Here is a 15115-nt window from a genome sequence, read left to right on the forward strand (position 1 = left end):
TTTGACATAAAGCCACTGGATTCATTAAAATGCATGTATATATGGCTCTTGTATGTATATTAAAATAGAGCATTTAATTAAATAAAATAGTTGGTAATTTTATTCTAAGTCAGTATAACTTCTTTTCCAAATAGGTAGCTTTAAATGCAGAGGTATTTCATTATTACTATTATCATTTTTTATGTCACCATTATTGATTTGTTTATCTTTTCTTATCTACACTGCACATTTTCACCCTTTCTGCTGGTTTCGTGCTCCAAAAAACTAAGCTCTTGTGTTTAAATTGTATGCATTAGCCCAGCTTGGCGTGGCTCCTCTCTAGGAGGTCACGGTTCGATTCTGGGTCAGGGCACATGCCCGGGTTGCGGGCTCGATCCCCAGTACCGGGCGTGCAGGAGGCAGCTGATCAATGACTCTCTCATCATTGATGTTTCTCTCTCTCCCCCTCTCCCTTCATCTCTCTGAAATCAATAAAGATATATATAGATTTTAAGTTATATAAGTTAATCATGTAAGTTAATACTGCTAACTAACATATTTAGGATTCTGGAGCTAATATATGCATAATTTTAAAATTTGAATCAAGTCAGCATTCTTGCATGTTATTATAACAGTAGTAATGTCCTATGAATCCTATGATAATAAAGAGAAATGCTTTGTATGAGTTGAAATGTGTAATTTAGATCAAACTAATGATAACGGCAAAGGGCTTTCCTCCCTCTTTTAATTTAATAAAATAATCAAATACCTATTTTATTTTTTAATGAAGTATTCTACGATACTGAATTTTTGCTCATTGTGATATATCCTGGTTTTACTTCGTTTTGTTTTTATCAGGTTGTCCTGACAACAGCTTTGGATCCAAATGCAAAAATCCCTTTGGTGGATTTCAGGGATGTATGCGGCTCATTTCTATCAGTAACAAACTGGTAGATCTGATTTCAGTTCAGCAGGGTTCCCTTGGGAACTTCAGTGACCTTCAGATAGACTCTTGTGGAATCACAGACAGGTAAAGATCATCTCAGTTCTTTTTTTTTGCCTGTCTCTTGTCAAACACTTTGATGGCATTGCCCTGGCTGGTATTGCTCAGTGGTTAGAGTGTCAGCCTGCACACCAGTGGGTCCTTGGTTCGATTCCTGGTCAAAGGCACATACTTGGGTTGCAGTTTTGCTCCCAGCCCTCCCTGGGGTGCATACAAGAGGTAACCAATCGTTGTGTCTCTCTCCCATCAATGTTTCTTTTTCTCTCTCTCTCCCCCTCCCTTCCTTCCACTCTCTAAAAACCAATGGAAAAAATATCCTCGGGTGAAGATTAACAAAAAAAAAACCCAAAACCTTTGGTGGCAGATTAAAATGTATATATAAAACGAACATTTTTTCCTCTCCTCTTTTCCACCACCATCTTTTCCATGGAAAATGGATTATTATAGTCACATTAGAAATAAGAAAAAGATACCTTTAGTTTTATTCTTCATATTTGCTTTGATAATATTTAGATAGAAAACATGTGACCATGTTGCTTATATGGACCTGGGCTACCAGTTCACAGAAGGTAATGCTGATACTGCTATGATTTTAGGTGGCTGTACACTTATCAAAAATATATCGTTAAACTCAATGGCTTGGGAAACCCTAACAGTCCTACTGATCTTCTGGTACCAAGAAATCGGAGACCTACTTGGCCAGTTATCAAACTCTTTCCCTCCCTGGCAGCTGAGGAGTGGATTCAGAGCATAGAAATTAACTGGTTGCTATGCTCCTGCGCGTACCTTAAAAACCCACTGCCGTCGTCTCTGCGGGAAATACGAAAAGGAACCCCTCCCGTGGAGAGGCACCCGCCTCCTGGCTTCCCCAGCACGTGGCCTTCAGACCTCCATCTCGCTGCTCCCACCCCCGGTCCTTGGGCTTGTGCCATCTCCCCTCCAGGCTGGTCCTTGTCCCCCCTCCAGTCCCCCAAACTCCCTCTCCCCTCCCCGAGGAGCCCCTTAAGCCCGCCTTTGTCCCCCCCTTATGCTCACATGTGTTTATTTACCTGCTGACAAGTGATCTGAGGATCGTGCTGTTATTCTGTCTCCTGTAGTACTGAGGACACGGCCTATTTGTAGGGGACGGTGGGGGGTTCTTGTTCATTTCATTGTCCTCGAGGAAGGAGATGAGATTTGAATTCGGGTGGCCACCGTTATCTAGGACCCCGAGGCATGTAGCTGTTCCGTTTTCCTAAACGTGACGTTATATAGATTTTTACTTGATGTCATCAGTTCCAGCCGTGTTTTACACTGTGTCACAGTGTCCTGAAATTTGTGTGGAGATGGGCGGAGTGAGGCTAAGCCGACACCGTACGCGCCCCTTCCGTGTGGGAGGGTGGATGCGGCGGCTGTTCAGGTTCACGGGCAGTGCCGGGGCGGGGGGAGCCCGAGGCGGCCCGAGGAGGGTGGGGGCTCGTTTTACTTCGTGGGGGGGGACTGGTGAGAAAGGCCGCACCGCCGGTCAGCGCGTTCGTGAGAAGGGCCCTGCGCTGGGCCCTGCGAGTGCTGTCGGTCACAGCCGCTCAGACACGGCTACCACGTGATGAGTTTAAATCAAGCCCACGGTTCAGCCTTTCGCGTTGTCCCGAAAAAACGTGAAAAGTCAAGTCTGACTCGCACTCAAGGAAAATGGATTCATGTCTTTCAGTAGCAGGTCAGTTAGAAACAGCACTTGTGTAACAATAATGAAAGATTCCGTCTTTATTTAGCATTTTAGGCTTGGCCACTCACGCCTGCCCCCTTTCAAAATATGGCTTGAGGTCTGTTCAAAGAATAGACTGTCCTGTCCTCTTCTGATGGCCAACTAGGATTCTTGTTTTAATTTTTAAAAACCTCCTCTTCTAGATTGTTATTGATTCGAAAGGCTTAAAATATTAAATACATAGCAAGCATTCTTTGAATGGATTCCTGTGAATCTATAAAAATGCTAAAAATGCAGATTGTAAAATAACATGAATGTTATGATTATATATATACACATACACATATAATGTATATATACACACAGACACATAAACATATATGTTTATAGTGGTAAGTTTTACATATTGAGATTGTAAATTGTATTTCTTCTGTAGTGTTTCCTGAATTGTTTGATTTCCGTACATTGGACATCTATTTTTTGTCAAGAAAAATCAATAACATTATTTTCAATTAAAGCTGGAAAAATCCTACAAGCAAAACATGAAGTTCCTCATCCTTAGTTTTAATAAAGGGGATGGCAGAAACACCATCATAAATATATTCTTGGCAGGTTTTGTAGTTAATTTATTTTTTAATCTTAGATGAATGAGAACATTTAAATGGACACAGTGTCTCATCCAATAATTTTTTTCCCACTGTGTCCTAAGCCAAAAGTTAGTACCAAACAACTTCATAAATGTTTATGTCCTAACAGTTTATTAACTGTCTGAAAAAGTTATTTATATACATATATATTTTAATATTTTTCTTTTTAATTAAAAAAAATTAACTGATTACTTAGTAATTGCACATGTTTACTGTTGGGTATCAGACCCCGCCGCTCTCATTTCTTGCTCAACATGGATTTCACATGGTTCTTGTATTTGATCGACCACTACAAGTTCAGCTTCTCAAAGATAGGGCATCATGAAAAGCAATGTGTTAGTATCTAATGTTGAAGTGGAGCTACCTCAAGCTAGGAAGTCACAGGGTTTGACAGATGTTGAGCGTACCTGTGTTTCTCTGGAAAATTTCCATATCCTGGGAGCCCCTGTGAGTTCGGCTCAGGCGCTTTAGCGCCCTGACGCAGTGTCTGTACCGTGCACCCCCCACTTTCCTGGATGCACACACCAAGTGTGTAAAGGTGTCCCGCCCTCCACTTCCTTCTCTCCTTTCTTTATTTTTTTCTTCCTTTAAATCAATGTGATTAAATGTAATTTTGTGTAAGCTGTTGATATTTCTGGCAACATATTGAACTTGTGTTATGTCACTTAGGGAAAAGGAAGGGCTCTGATAGAGTAAGACCTGTCCAGAATCAAGCAGCCGCAACCACCCAAGGATTGGCTGAAATCTGATGAATGTATTGATCTCTAAGATGTAGGTCTGTGATTAAAGTGCTTTAATGACAGCCTGAGTAACCATTAGTCACGTTGAACTTACTCTTCATGTCACGGTTGACATTCACATGACCACGGACCAGTGATCAGTATTTTCTATCTCAGAGTGAAAACAGTGATGTGTCTGCCCCTTCTTTTAGGTGTTTGCCCAACTATTGTGAACATGGTGGCGAATGCTCCCAGTCCTGGAACACCTTTCACTGCAACTGTGCCCACACTGGTTACCGGGGAGCCACCTGCCACAACTGTAAGCCGACACCTGCTGCTTCTTGCCTGTGTTCTGATTGCCCTGCCCCATCCGCATTTCCCTGCTGTGCGTATACGCGTCCGTGTATGTGCAGCCAGGGATTGGAACGTACACTCCTGAAATTCGGCATCCAGTTGATTTCTAGGCGTCCCAAATCATTTCATTCTGGTCACCACCTTAGTGGGTGGGTACTGGTATCACCCCTGCTTTACTCCTGAGGTGACGGAGGGCGATTAATCACCTTACCTGAGGCTTCTTAAGTAGTTGAGCCCCAGCGAGGATGTGAGCGCTTGCCCGGGTCACAACCGATACTCTTCTCCTGTGTTACAGGCCATGCGTTTGTTCTGACGAGACGCTGGCGTGCGGTGTGAGACTCATGCCGCTCTGTTGTCCAGTTCTGTGATACATGGGACGGGAGACCGAGGGCGTGTGTACAGTCGCCAGCCTCACCGCCTTGGTCTCTTCCCTGTGCAGTACTTTGCACTCCGGGGAGCTGAGATGGGAACCCCGGCTTCCAGCCGCACGGGGACTCCGGCGTCTTGTTCAGGGCCCCAGCCCCTCCCACTTACGTGTGGCCTCCTGAGATCGTGAAGGATGTTTGCTGTTCCCGAAGTCACATCTCGCTGTAACCAGAGGCCAAGATTCTTGACCCAGGTCACCCAGCTAGCGAAGGGACAGTATATGTTCATGTTTTTATACCCTCCAGCATCCCATGGTGGTAGCTAACTCAGCACAGAAAGCTAATTGAATGTATTTTGATTGACTTAATTATTTGTCTTTAATTGTTATCAGTGACTGAATTTAAATATAAACCCAAACAGTTCTGAGGGGGAAAAAAAAGGATGATAAGATCTTTCCATCTGTGGCCCACAGTTTGACCCAATGATTGAGTTAGTTTATTAGTCTCCTGAGCAGGTAATCTAAATGGAGCTGAAGGTTTTTTGCCAATAACCATTCTGAGAAATGGGGTCGGGATGACAAGTTATTTGCTAGTTATTGTGAAGCCATCGTATCTTTAGCATGAGTACAGGGAGGGACAGGGATGGGGTCTCTTAAAAGATCTTATTAGAAAATAATTTGTTAAGCAGTGATGTTATAAAATGTCAGGCAATACGCATGGAGCAAAAGTTCTCCCAGTTACCCTCATCCAGTTATGTGACCCTTCTAATACCCACTTCACTCCTAAGTTATGTGTAGATCCTGCCAACAACTTTCAAGGAATTTGTGAACAGACGTATGTACATATAGATGAATATAAATTAACCATTTTTACATGCCCACTTCATTGCACAAAATACAAACGTGACTGGAAAGCAATCCATATTTCTATTTTCGCCTGTGTAATATATAATAGGAAAAAATAAAACCATCAGACTGTGGAGGAGTGGAGGAGTAATTTTGCATGATTATCTGAAATTTTGTAACACTGAGCAAATTAGTTACATTATTTCATATTGTCTAAAACTCATTAACATAATTTTCAAAAATTTAGAGTAGATCAGGGAAGGACGTTCAGGGAATGGTTTATTTCTCATTTCACAGAATAAGAAGCTTGATGGAAATTATCAGTACATTTGGCCATGTGTTCAGTGAGATGCTGCATCATATACAGGTGTCAGTATCAAAGCTGGTACATGGAAAATATGTAATTGTATAATGAAAAACCTCCAATTATGGATCAAAACACATTGCATCCACTTGGGGGCATATTTCAAATAACTGTTTCTTCTGCTTTGAATTTTAATTACCTTGAATTCTCATTACAGAGCATTATAGAAAATTTCTTTTGTGAATTACTTTTTAAATTATTGATGAGGAGCTTTATAAATCATATTTGTTTTATAAAAGAGGATTTTATCTATAGATAATTTTCTGTGAGAAAGGAGAACAGTTACAACATTTTTTGAAACTTTTCTATTGTGGCTATCAGCAGGTGATTTAAGGAGATTACACTGTTGTGCTTTAGATGTTAGGTTGTTATGGAGGTTGAAAGAGCCATTTGGATGGATGTCCAAAATCATATTTGTAAGTGTCTGAACAATTAAAACAACTACTTTCTCTCTTATTGCTTTACCTAATGTAAAAATGAACTAAGTTTTCATTTTGGCTGACTATTCTTATATTCCTTTAATGATAAAAAAAAAAAAAAAGCCATAAAATACAGCCTCATGCTCCCTTTTCCTAACCTGCTTTCATCCATTTCAGTTTTTTTTTTAAAGAATGAATTTTGTTTTAAAATATGTTTTACCTTTTACTATGGTCAATAATATACATATTGCTATTCCATTTATGATGATCCATTTTTTTACAGCTGTCTATGAGCAGTCCTGTGAAGCCTATAAGCATAGAGGAAATTCTTCAGGGTTTTACTATGTAGACTCAGATGGAAGTGGTCCCCTCGAACCATTTCTTCTCTATTGCAATATGACTGGTGAGTTCATCAGCTTTCATTTAATGGTAATATTTGCATGACTGCTTTAAACATAAAATTAAAATGAAGCAAGTAGAAAGTTGACCTAATTTGCAATTTGATTAAAATGTATGTTTTTTAGTAGGGGAAGTAACATAAATCTTTAAAAGTAGTTTAATGATAACGATCTAAATGTTGTCATTATTTTCTGTGTATGCGGTACGTATAGAACATCTAATAATGGATGTATTTTCCTAAGTCCCCAGACAGAAAGGATAGACTTTATTCTTTGAGGAGATTGATGCATGTAAAAGTCTTGAAAAATATTTACTTTTTAAATGTAGGTAGACATGAAGCTTATTCTTGAAGTCTTTACTTATATGTACTTAAATAAGAATTAATAGTCCTGGAAAATATATTTGATTAAATTCAACATCTATTCATGATAAAAAATAAATAATCAGTAAGTTACCTTGAGAAGGAACTTTCCTTAATTTATTCACGAGTAACCACAAAAAACCCTACAGCATCTACTACAGTTTATGGTGAAATACTGAAAGCTTTCCCCTGTTACGGCATCCACACAGGGATGCCTGCTGTTACCACTCTGTTCTCCATGGTGTCGGAGGTCCTAGTTAGAGCAATAAAGCAGGAGAAATCACTGAAAAATGTAGTCCTGGGAAGGAAGAGCTAAGATTCCCTTTCTTTGTAGGTAACCAGGTTATGTATCGAGACTATTCTAACCATCTACAGATAAACTACTAAAATTTAGGACTATTACTGGATATCAGTTAATGTAAAAATCAACTGATTTCTGCACACCGGCAATAAGCAATTAGAAAATGAAATTTTAGATTCTATTTTTAATAGCATCAGAAATCTCAAATACATGGTAATGAATCTAATGAAAGAGGTGCAAGGCTTCTACCAAGATAAGTATAAAATAATCTTGAGATAAAATCCTAAGTAAATGGAGAAATATATATATAAAATTTTCATTGATTAGAAAACTCAATATGGGAGAACTACCCATTTTTCCCGAGTAGTCATTGAGCAGCGTGGACCTAAATTAAAATCCCAGCAGGGTGTGTGTGTGTTGGCTGGTGCAGTCGTTCAGGCGAAAACGAGAGAGCAGTTTCTGGAATGTACCCGCAGATTCGAGGCAACCAGAGGTGTCAAATTAATGTTTAAGGTAAAGCTGAAGGGCTCCCCCGCCAGGTTGCAGACGCTGCCCTGGTGGGCTAAGCAAGGCATCGCGGCTGGCACAGGGATAAACAGGCCCCTGGAAGGGACCGGGCCCCGGTCACGGCCAGTGGTGCTGGGAAGACTGGGTGTCACTGTGGTGGAAAGCAAGCTGCGTCCTTCATTGTCACACGCAAAGAATGGCTTCTAGGTGACCTGGGTTATCCAGCATAGCAGCCGTCCGGAAACAAGCGCCTATTTGGATTCAAGTTTAAGTTAACTTAATAAAGCTAAATGAGTTGAAATAAATTTTACAAATTTAAATTAATTCATTAAAATAAGATCACATTAAATGTCAGCCCTCAGCCTCACTGCCCACCTTTGAACTGCTCAGTGACCACCCGTTCCATCCCTTCAGGAAGCTTCTGTTGCACAGAGCTGTCAGGAAGGCGGGGTTTCAGGGAGCAAGACCGACAGAAAACCTGAAGGTGTTAGAAGGGTGGATTTAATACTTACATCAGGCCGTGAGGACCTGGGGACAGGGCCTTCCAGGCAGCGGCCTGGCGCTGTAAGTCCCGAGAGGGGCGGCCTACCGGGCGAGCTGGGAGCCTTAGGCCTGGAGTGGCGGGGCGGGGGGGGGGGGGGGGGGGGGTCGCCGCGCAGGGCGGGCAGGACCAGAAGGGTCTTGGGCCCGCTCCGCAGCGTGGCGAGGCCTCTGCTTCTGCTCTGCACGAGATGAGACGCTGGAGAGCTTTGAGCACTGCGGATGCAACCTGAATCCTGTGGTAGGACTATAGTTGCTCTGGTGCCGGGAAATGCCTGTTCAGGAGCAGGGGTAGAAAGAAGCTAGGAGTCCATATATACCAGAGGTGCACACACTCACACACACACCAGTATAAAATATGTACAGGGGCTGGCAAAAGTAGGTTTACAGCTGTGAGTATGCAAAATACAGTTTTTTCTTGTTTCTTATTTATTAATTGTATTTTCCATACGGACAGCTGTAAACCTACTTTTGCCCACCCTTGTATATGTATATCTGTTTCTGCCTATATAGGTCAGTATATCTCTGTGTGCCTATCATCCGTCCATCTAGCTACCTATCATCTCTCTGTCAAAAGAGTTGGGAAACCCGTTTGGAACCCAGTCCGGGAAATGCAGGAATCCAGGCAAGAGCCCGTGGCGGTGGTCTGCACTGGATAATAGCAGTGCAGGTGAGGGAGGGGGGTTTGATGTTCTCTTTGAATACATGTGAAGTGTGAGAAAACAAAAGGAGCAAAAAATTATATCACGTTTTTTGTCTTGGGCAACTGGGATGGTTGAGTTGCCCTTATTTGAGAGGTGGTCCAGAAAGGTTTAGGGGAGATCAGGAGCTCAGCTGTACACAGTCTGAGCTTGAGATTCTGTCACACATTCAGGTGAGACGCTGAGAAGGCAGCTGAGCATGGGAGCCACGGTCCCTCTGCATTACGTGTAATTCTAAAAGCTGCCGACGGAGGTGAAACCCGGCAAACAGATTTGGGGGGAGATTTACTATAGAATATGTCTAGAGATTTTTTTCATATAACAAAATCAGGCGTCTCTCATTTAACAGACGTTGAGGATATGGACTGTCTTGTCCCATTCTGGCTGCTTTAACAAAATACCAGACTGGGTAGCTTCTCAACAGTAGAAATTTATTTCTCACAGTTTTGGAGACTGGAGAGTACAACATCACGCAATGGAATAGTCCGGGGTCTCACTTCTCCTTGTGACCTCACATGTTTTTAAATACCTTTAACCATTACAACCTAAAAAATACAAAGAAACCTATTTCAGATGGACATTTTCCTAAACTGTGTTCAAGACTGAAAATTCTTTCCATGACTTGGGTGTGAACACACAACGCAGTGTACAGATGATGTGTTGTAGAATTGTGCACCTGAAACCTGTATAATTTTGTTAACCAGTGTTGCCCTAATAAATTCGATTAAAAAAAGAGAAAGAAAATCCTTTCCAAACAGAGTATTCTAACTATAATTTTAAAATAACCCATCAGGATATTATGAATCGGAGTGTGTGTCACTACTGAAATGTAGAGGGCCTTTCTGGCTCCACTAAAGCCACTGCTTTAGCTATTACAAAATAGTTCTATACTCAAGAAGTTTTTCATCATCAAACGTTGCGTAAGGAGGATTGTTTCCGTGGGAGAAACAGTGAGAGCTAGGGCAGTGGCTTTCAGGCTTCTGTGAAAATGATAATTTGGTGGCTTAATGTCACCCCTTCCCGCGGCACCGCTACCAAGCCTCCTGGTTCTCTGTTCCCTGAGTCGGGAAATTTAGAGACCAGGGTCTCGTCTCTGCTTGATGAACTAGCTCCCAGGCGATTCTGGACACTGGCTCCTGAGGCCATTCAGTGGGAGGGCTGGAGAGTGTAGGACTTAGGATAACATTATGTTCACTTCAGGGGTGTCAGTCACAGCGGCCTTCATAGCTACGAGAGTTCATCACTGTCATTATTCAAATGCAGCCTCGCTTCCATCGTTTCGCTCCGGAATGTGTTTTCCTGCCATCTCGCCAGCTCTCCTGGATGCGGCACTTCCCACCGACTCTTGCAGTCTGTGTCGCATCTGTCACCCTCAGCCATTAGGCGGGAAGGAACACGAACTCTGCAACTGTGTTGCTTAAACAGCATGTTTTTTTGCCTCCACACTGTTATCAAGCTAAAAAAAGAGCAGTCAGCCTGAGATTAAATCAAGTTCTTAATTATTCAGTTGCTTTACATACAATTTATATTATTGGAAATCTCCTCAGGGAGAGACACCAGTAGGCCAAGCTGCCTTTCAATTTTTTTTTTAGTGTATTTATTAAAGTTAATAGATTTTCTAGTGTATTTATTAAAGTTAATAGATTTCCTGCCTATTTCAGCGATCTCTTCTTACTCGTTTCTCTGTGTCTCCTTACCCAAACAACTCTCTTTGCATTGGGTAAAGATAATTTTCAAAGAATAAAATCATGGCTGTTACTGGACATAAAAATAAAATCTAAAAATCCTATTTTAAGGTTTTGCTCAACACGTTACCAGTGAGGAAACTGGTAAGACGTTACAGCCAGTTCCGAGGGGACCCCAAAGAACAGACACACACATGTGTCAGGAGTGTTGAAATGAATGTTCACATGGAGACAGAACTGGCTTCTTCCCAAGTGGAGGGTGGCTGTCGATGGGACCTCTCTACCCCATCGAATTTCCTTGTCTCTAGACAAGAATTACGTGATGCAAGGAAAGTTGTTTTCTAAGAAAAAAACAATCTGAAAGCCTGGGTTAAAAGATAACTAAGTGTTAATATGTGTTGGAAGTAAATCTCTCTGGAGAGATTTACAGGCTCATCTCCCTGAGCAGCGTTTGCTCATGTTCTAAGAGTGATAAAAACATGAGCGCCCTCTCCTTTCTCACTTTGTGGAGGGGAGAAGAGGTGCCAGCCATCCTCTTAAGCTCCACATCTCATAATTTTGGGGTTCCTCTCTTGTGCAACTCCAGCACATGCAGAGGCACCTGACACTCCTTGTATGGGCCCATGGAAAATTGGGGTGTCGAGAATGGATGCAGTTAAGACTCTGGGAGCAAAAGGCCCCTGATCCAGAGATCTCCTGCATCTTTTAGTATATACCTTATCTTTATCACCTATATCTATGACCGCATATAGATAGGTAAATATAGATAGATAGAATATGTAGATGGGGCAGGATAACTTGTAAGTAGGGTGACATCTTGTACCCTTCACAACTTTGGACTTAACATTATTTTTGCACTTCTCAGTCCCCTTCCATTTAGAGTTAGGAAACAGCTAAAGGGCAATGGAAGTCTCAGAGTCACCGCCGAATCAGAATCAGAATCAGATCGCCTGGAAGGTTGTGCTCCAGCTGGACAAGGCGTTGTTTTCATTCATTCGCGTGTTTATTCCCTCATTTCTTTACTGTCTTCTGCACGCTGTGCCAGGCCCGGCGCTGTGTGCTGGAGGTGCTGTGGTTAGCAAACCAGAAACTATCACTCGCCTCTCAGAGCTTTACAGATGAGTGGAAAAGACCAGCAAAATAGGCCACAAAATACTGCATCGCCAATTGTGATGGAGTCCATGTCTCTTATCGTTGTAATTTCTAAATAGGTGTTTGTAGAAACATCAGATAACACATGCGTGTCTGAGAGAGCAGTAAAGAGGCTGTAAATTAATAGTTCTGAGAGGGTCCTCTGTTAGGAAAGTGCATCAGAGGTGGATCAGAATCCGTTGTGATGATTTCATTGTCTCTGCGTTGCCCTGGAAATCCAGATTGGCTAATACGCATGGCATCTGGTTAACTTCCAACTTTGCAGCACTTTTTATTAGAAAATAAAATCTCTTACAGGAAAGATCATTATGTTGAAATTTTAGAATTTCAAAAGGAAACATAGATACAAGCTGCCATTTAACGGTCGTCATGCACGGTGGCCTTGAATCTCTTGCAGCAACTTAAAAGACCTTTCGAATCATGTGTTAATTGTGATCCAGTGGATACTAAACTATAGGGAAGTCCTTCTCAGTGTGACCCAAAAAGGTGTAGAGACAAAGGTTTCAGGCAGGTTTATTGTCCTGCTCTTCTGGCAGCGGCTCAGCCAGAGCTCAGCTGCTTCGTGGTGCATGCCTTTGATTTACCACGAGAAAAGATGAATCGTTTTGCTGAACAATAAAAGCAGAGTCCAACAGACGCTAGGCTCACAGATTTGCCTCATTAATAATCTTAAACTTCTAACAGCCGAGGTGGAGTTGGCTAAAATTATAGAACTTCAGACCTACTCGATTGCTTACTATATTCTGCAACTGTATTTTCCAGATTTCGAAATGGAAGCTCAGATTTCTCTGACTCTTAAGGGCACAGGTCCATGCCAGATCTGCCACTCAGCTCTCCTAAGGGTTTCTGCACTGTATGCTGTCTGGCTATCCATAATTAATTTCATTAGCTTATAGATCATAACAGATCTAATCTATTACCAGCTTGTAGATCATGTCCTCAAGGAACATATTTTATGGAGAAAGCTATATTGTGAGCTGAAATGCAGGGCAGAAATAAAAGTAACAGCTATCATTTCAGAGGAAAATGATGATCCATACATGCAAGGCAGTGAGGCTGTCAGATGTGTGTCCCAGGTCATTTATTTAGCAGGCCTCTCTGTTCAAACTTCTGATGACGAGGAGAGGGCCGGAGTGAAATTTCTCAAAGTCCACCTCCTGATCTTGGCTTGGCTGTTGAACCGTGTGACTGTGTTAGCTGGGGCGGGGGGGCAGTGAGTTCTACCTACTGTTTCTCTCTAATTTGGAACACGCCTCTGAAGTACAGAGAGTTATGCGACTTAACAGCACATATATACCAAGGTTTTGACAACTTCCAATCTGTTTCTTACCTATTAAATCAGAGAACTTTTGATTAATCTGTTCCTGTGGCTGCATATATCACAGTAAATATAATATGAAGTCTTGCTGGAAACGCTGAAGGATAGATACATTATGCCTATCTTCTGTTATAAACAGTGGAGGGTTTTTATTACATCTAAATACTTTTGCTAATCAGAATGATGGAAACGTTTGCAGACATTTTCACGTGTTAATAGTGGTAGCTCTAGTATTTTGTATGCGTGTTAGTTGAGTTGCTGGTGCTGAATCAGACAAGTTCAGTTCAAAGGAGTGGCTTCCTGTTGCACTTCACGACGATGCAGATCACACGATGCCAATATGAACATGTCAAATTTGATTTAAATGAAATAGACGTATACTCATAATTGAATGTTGTCTGAGGAGAGAAATATATATACAAGCCATAACATTTTGACTTTTTTTTTTGCAGGTAACATGAATGATTTTTAAGACTACAAAAGACATTGCTTACATTATGTATTTCAAAATATTTTACAAAAAAATGTCTTTCTTTCCACATTGTAACGTCTCTGAATTTAGGGTGTATCAACACTCCATAATGTTTACAATTATAATAGGCAGTATTTTTTTCTTCCCTTAAGGAAAATAAAATAATGATGCATCTTTAAAAAGTGGAGTACCAGATTTGATGAAATGAAATATACCACAAAAATTTCATAGTCAGTTTCCTTAATATTCTTCACCATAAATATTGTCTGACTAAATTATATGAAAAAGGAAAACAAAAATCACTGCAAATGCATGGCAGTCATATAAATTTCAGGGGATAGGATCACTTTTTTCCAAAAACAATTTATATATTTATTTATTATATTGTAGGAGCCCATTTGTGTTTATTCTGCCTCTCAGAGAGGTTTATGACTGGAAAAATTTGACTTAGATAAAAGGTGATTTTGATTTTCTTTATTTATTTTAACTTTTGCAGACTAGTGATGGTCTCCTCTCTTTCTTCCCCCATTTCTGCATCCAAGAAACTGCATGGACTATCATTCAGCACAATGGCTCTGAGTTAACGAGAGTGAGAAATACTAACCCAGGGAACCCCTATGCTGGGTTTTTCGAGTATGGGGCCAGCCTGGAGCAGCTCCAGGCCACAATCCACCACGCGGAGCACTGTGAACAGGAGCTGACCTACTATTGCAAGAAGTCTCGTCTTGTCAATAAGCAAGGTAAGTAAACTGAGGCCTCTCTCCCCCTACACACGTTGCACAGTATGGCTTCTTTAACCAGCTCCCGACGACTTTAATTCTGCCAGGCAGTGGCATATGACCGCTGAGGGTGTGTCCCTTGTGCATTCTGCAAACATGTCACAGTCTGGAAGCCACAGAAGTTCTGTTGCCTGAAGAAAAGAACCAAGGTCAATTTACACTGAGCTTTGTTCAAAGCCTTGATTGCCTTTGAGCCCCTTCCTGGCCTTAATCTGATGACTGTACAGAACAGGGCTTCATTCCAACACTTGGTGAATTCACAGTGTTTACCCTTCTAAAGGGCAGGCGACACATACAGTTTGTTTTATTGTGGAAAAGAGCTAATAAAAATATGACTTAGTTTTTTGAAAGTGACTATTCTGTGTGACTCTTTTTCATGGATTGTTGACAGTGAGCCTCTGGGCATAATTGAAAATTAAAATAGGCTGCTGGAAACCCAGTTGATTTAGTAGCTCAGTAGGAATCAGAAAAATATCTTAACTCTTTCTTGTACATGTATTCTACTTTTAATAACCAGTCCA

The 15115-nt window shown here is 41.3% G+C and overlaps 1 protein-coding gene across 5 annotated transcripts in view; it reads left to right on the forward strand.

The window, feature by feature from the left end:
• CNTNAP4 (contactin associated protein family member 4) overlaps positions 1 to 15115 on the forward strand; it is a 309483-nt gene that overhangs the window by 143800 nt on the left and 150568 nt on the right. For all 5 annotated transcript variants that reach the window (XR_013997521.1, XM_081118184.1, XM_081118181.1 and 2 more), the window contains exons 10-13: positions 838 to 1009; positions 4245 to 4351; positions 6663 to 6782; positions 14358 to 14555. Coding sequence is in view for 4 of the 5 variants with exons in the window: in XM_081118184.1 (XP_080974310.1) it covers positions 838 to 1009; positions 4245 to 4351; positions 6663 to 6782; positions 14358 to 14555 (597 nt within the window). In the remaining variant the exon portion in view is untranslated. The remainder of the gene's footprint in view (positions 1 to 837; positions 1010 to 4244; positions 4352 to 6662; positions 6783 to 14357; positions 14556 to 15115) is intronic.

The sequence above is a fragment of the Miniopterus schreibersii genome (assembly GCF_964146895.1).
Source record: "Miniopterus schreibersii genome assembly, chromosome: 18".
Classification (NCBI taxonomy): Eukaryota; Metazoa; Chordata; class Mammalia; order Chiroptera; family Miniopteridae; genus Miniopterus; species Miniopterus schreibersii.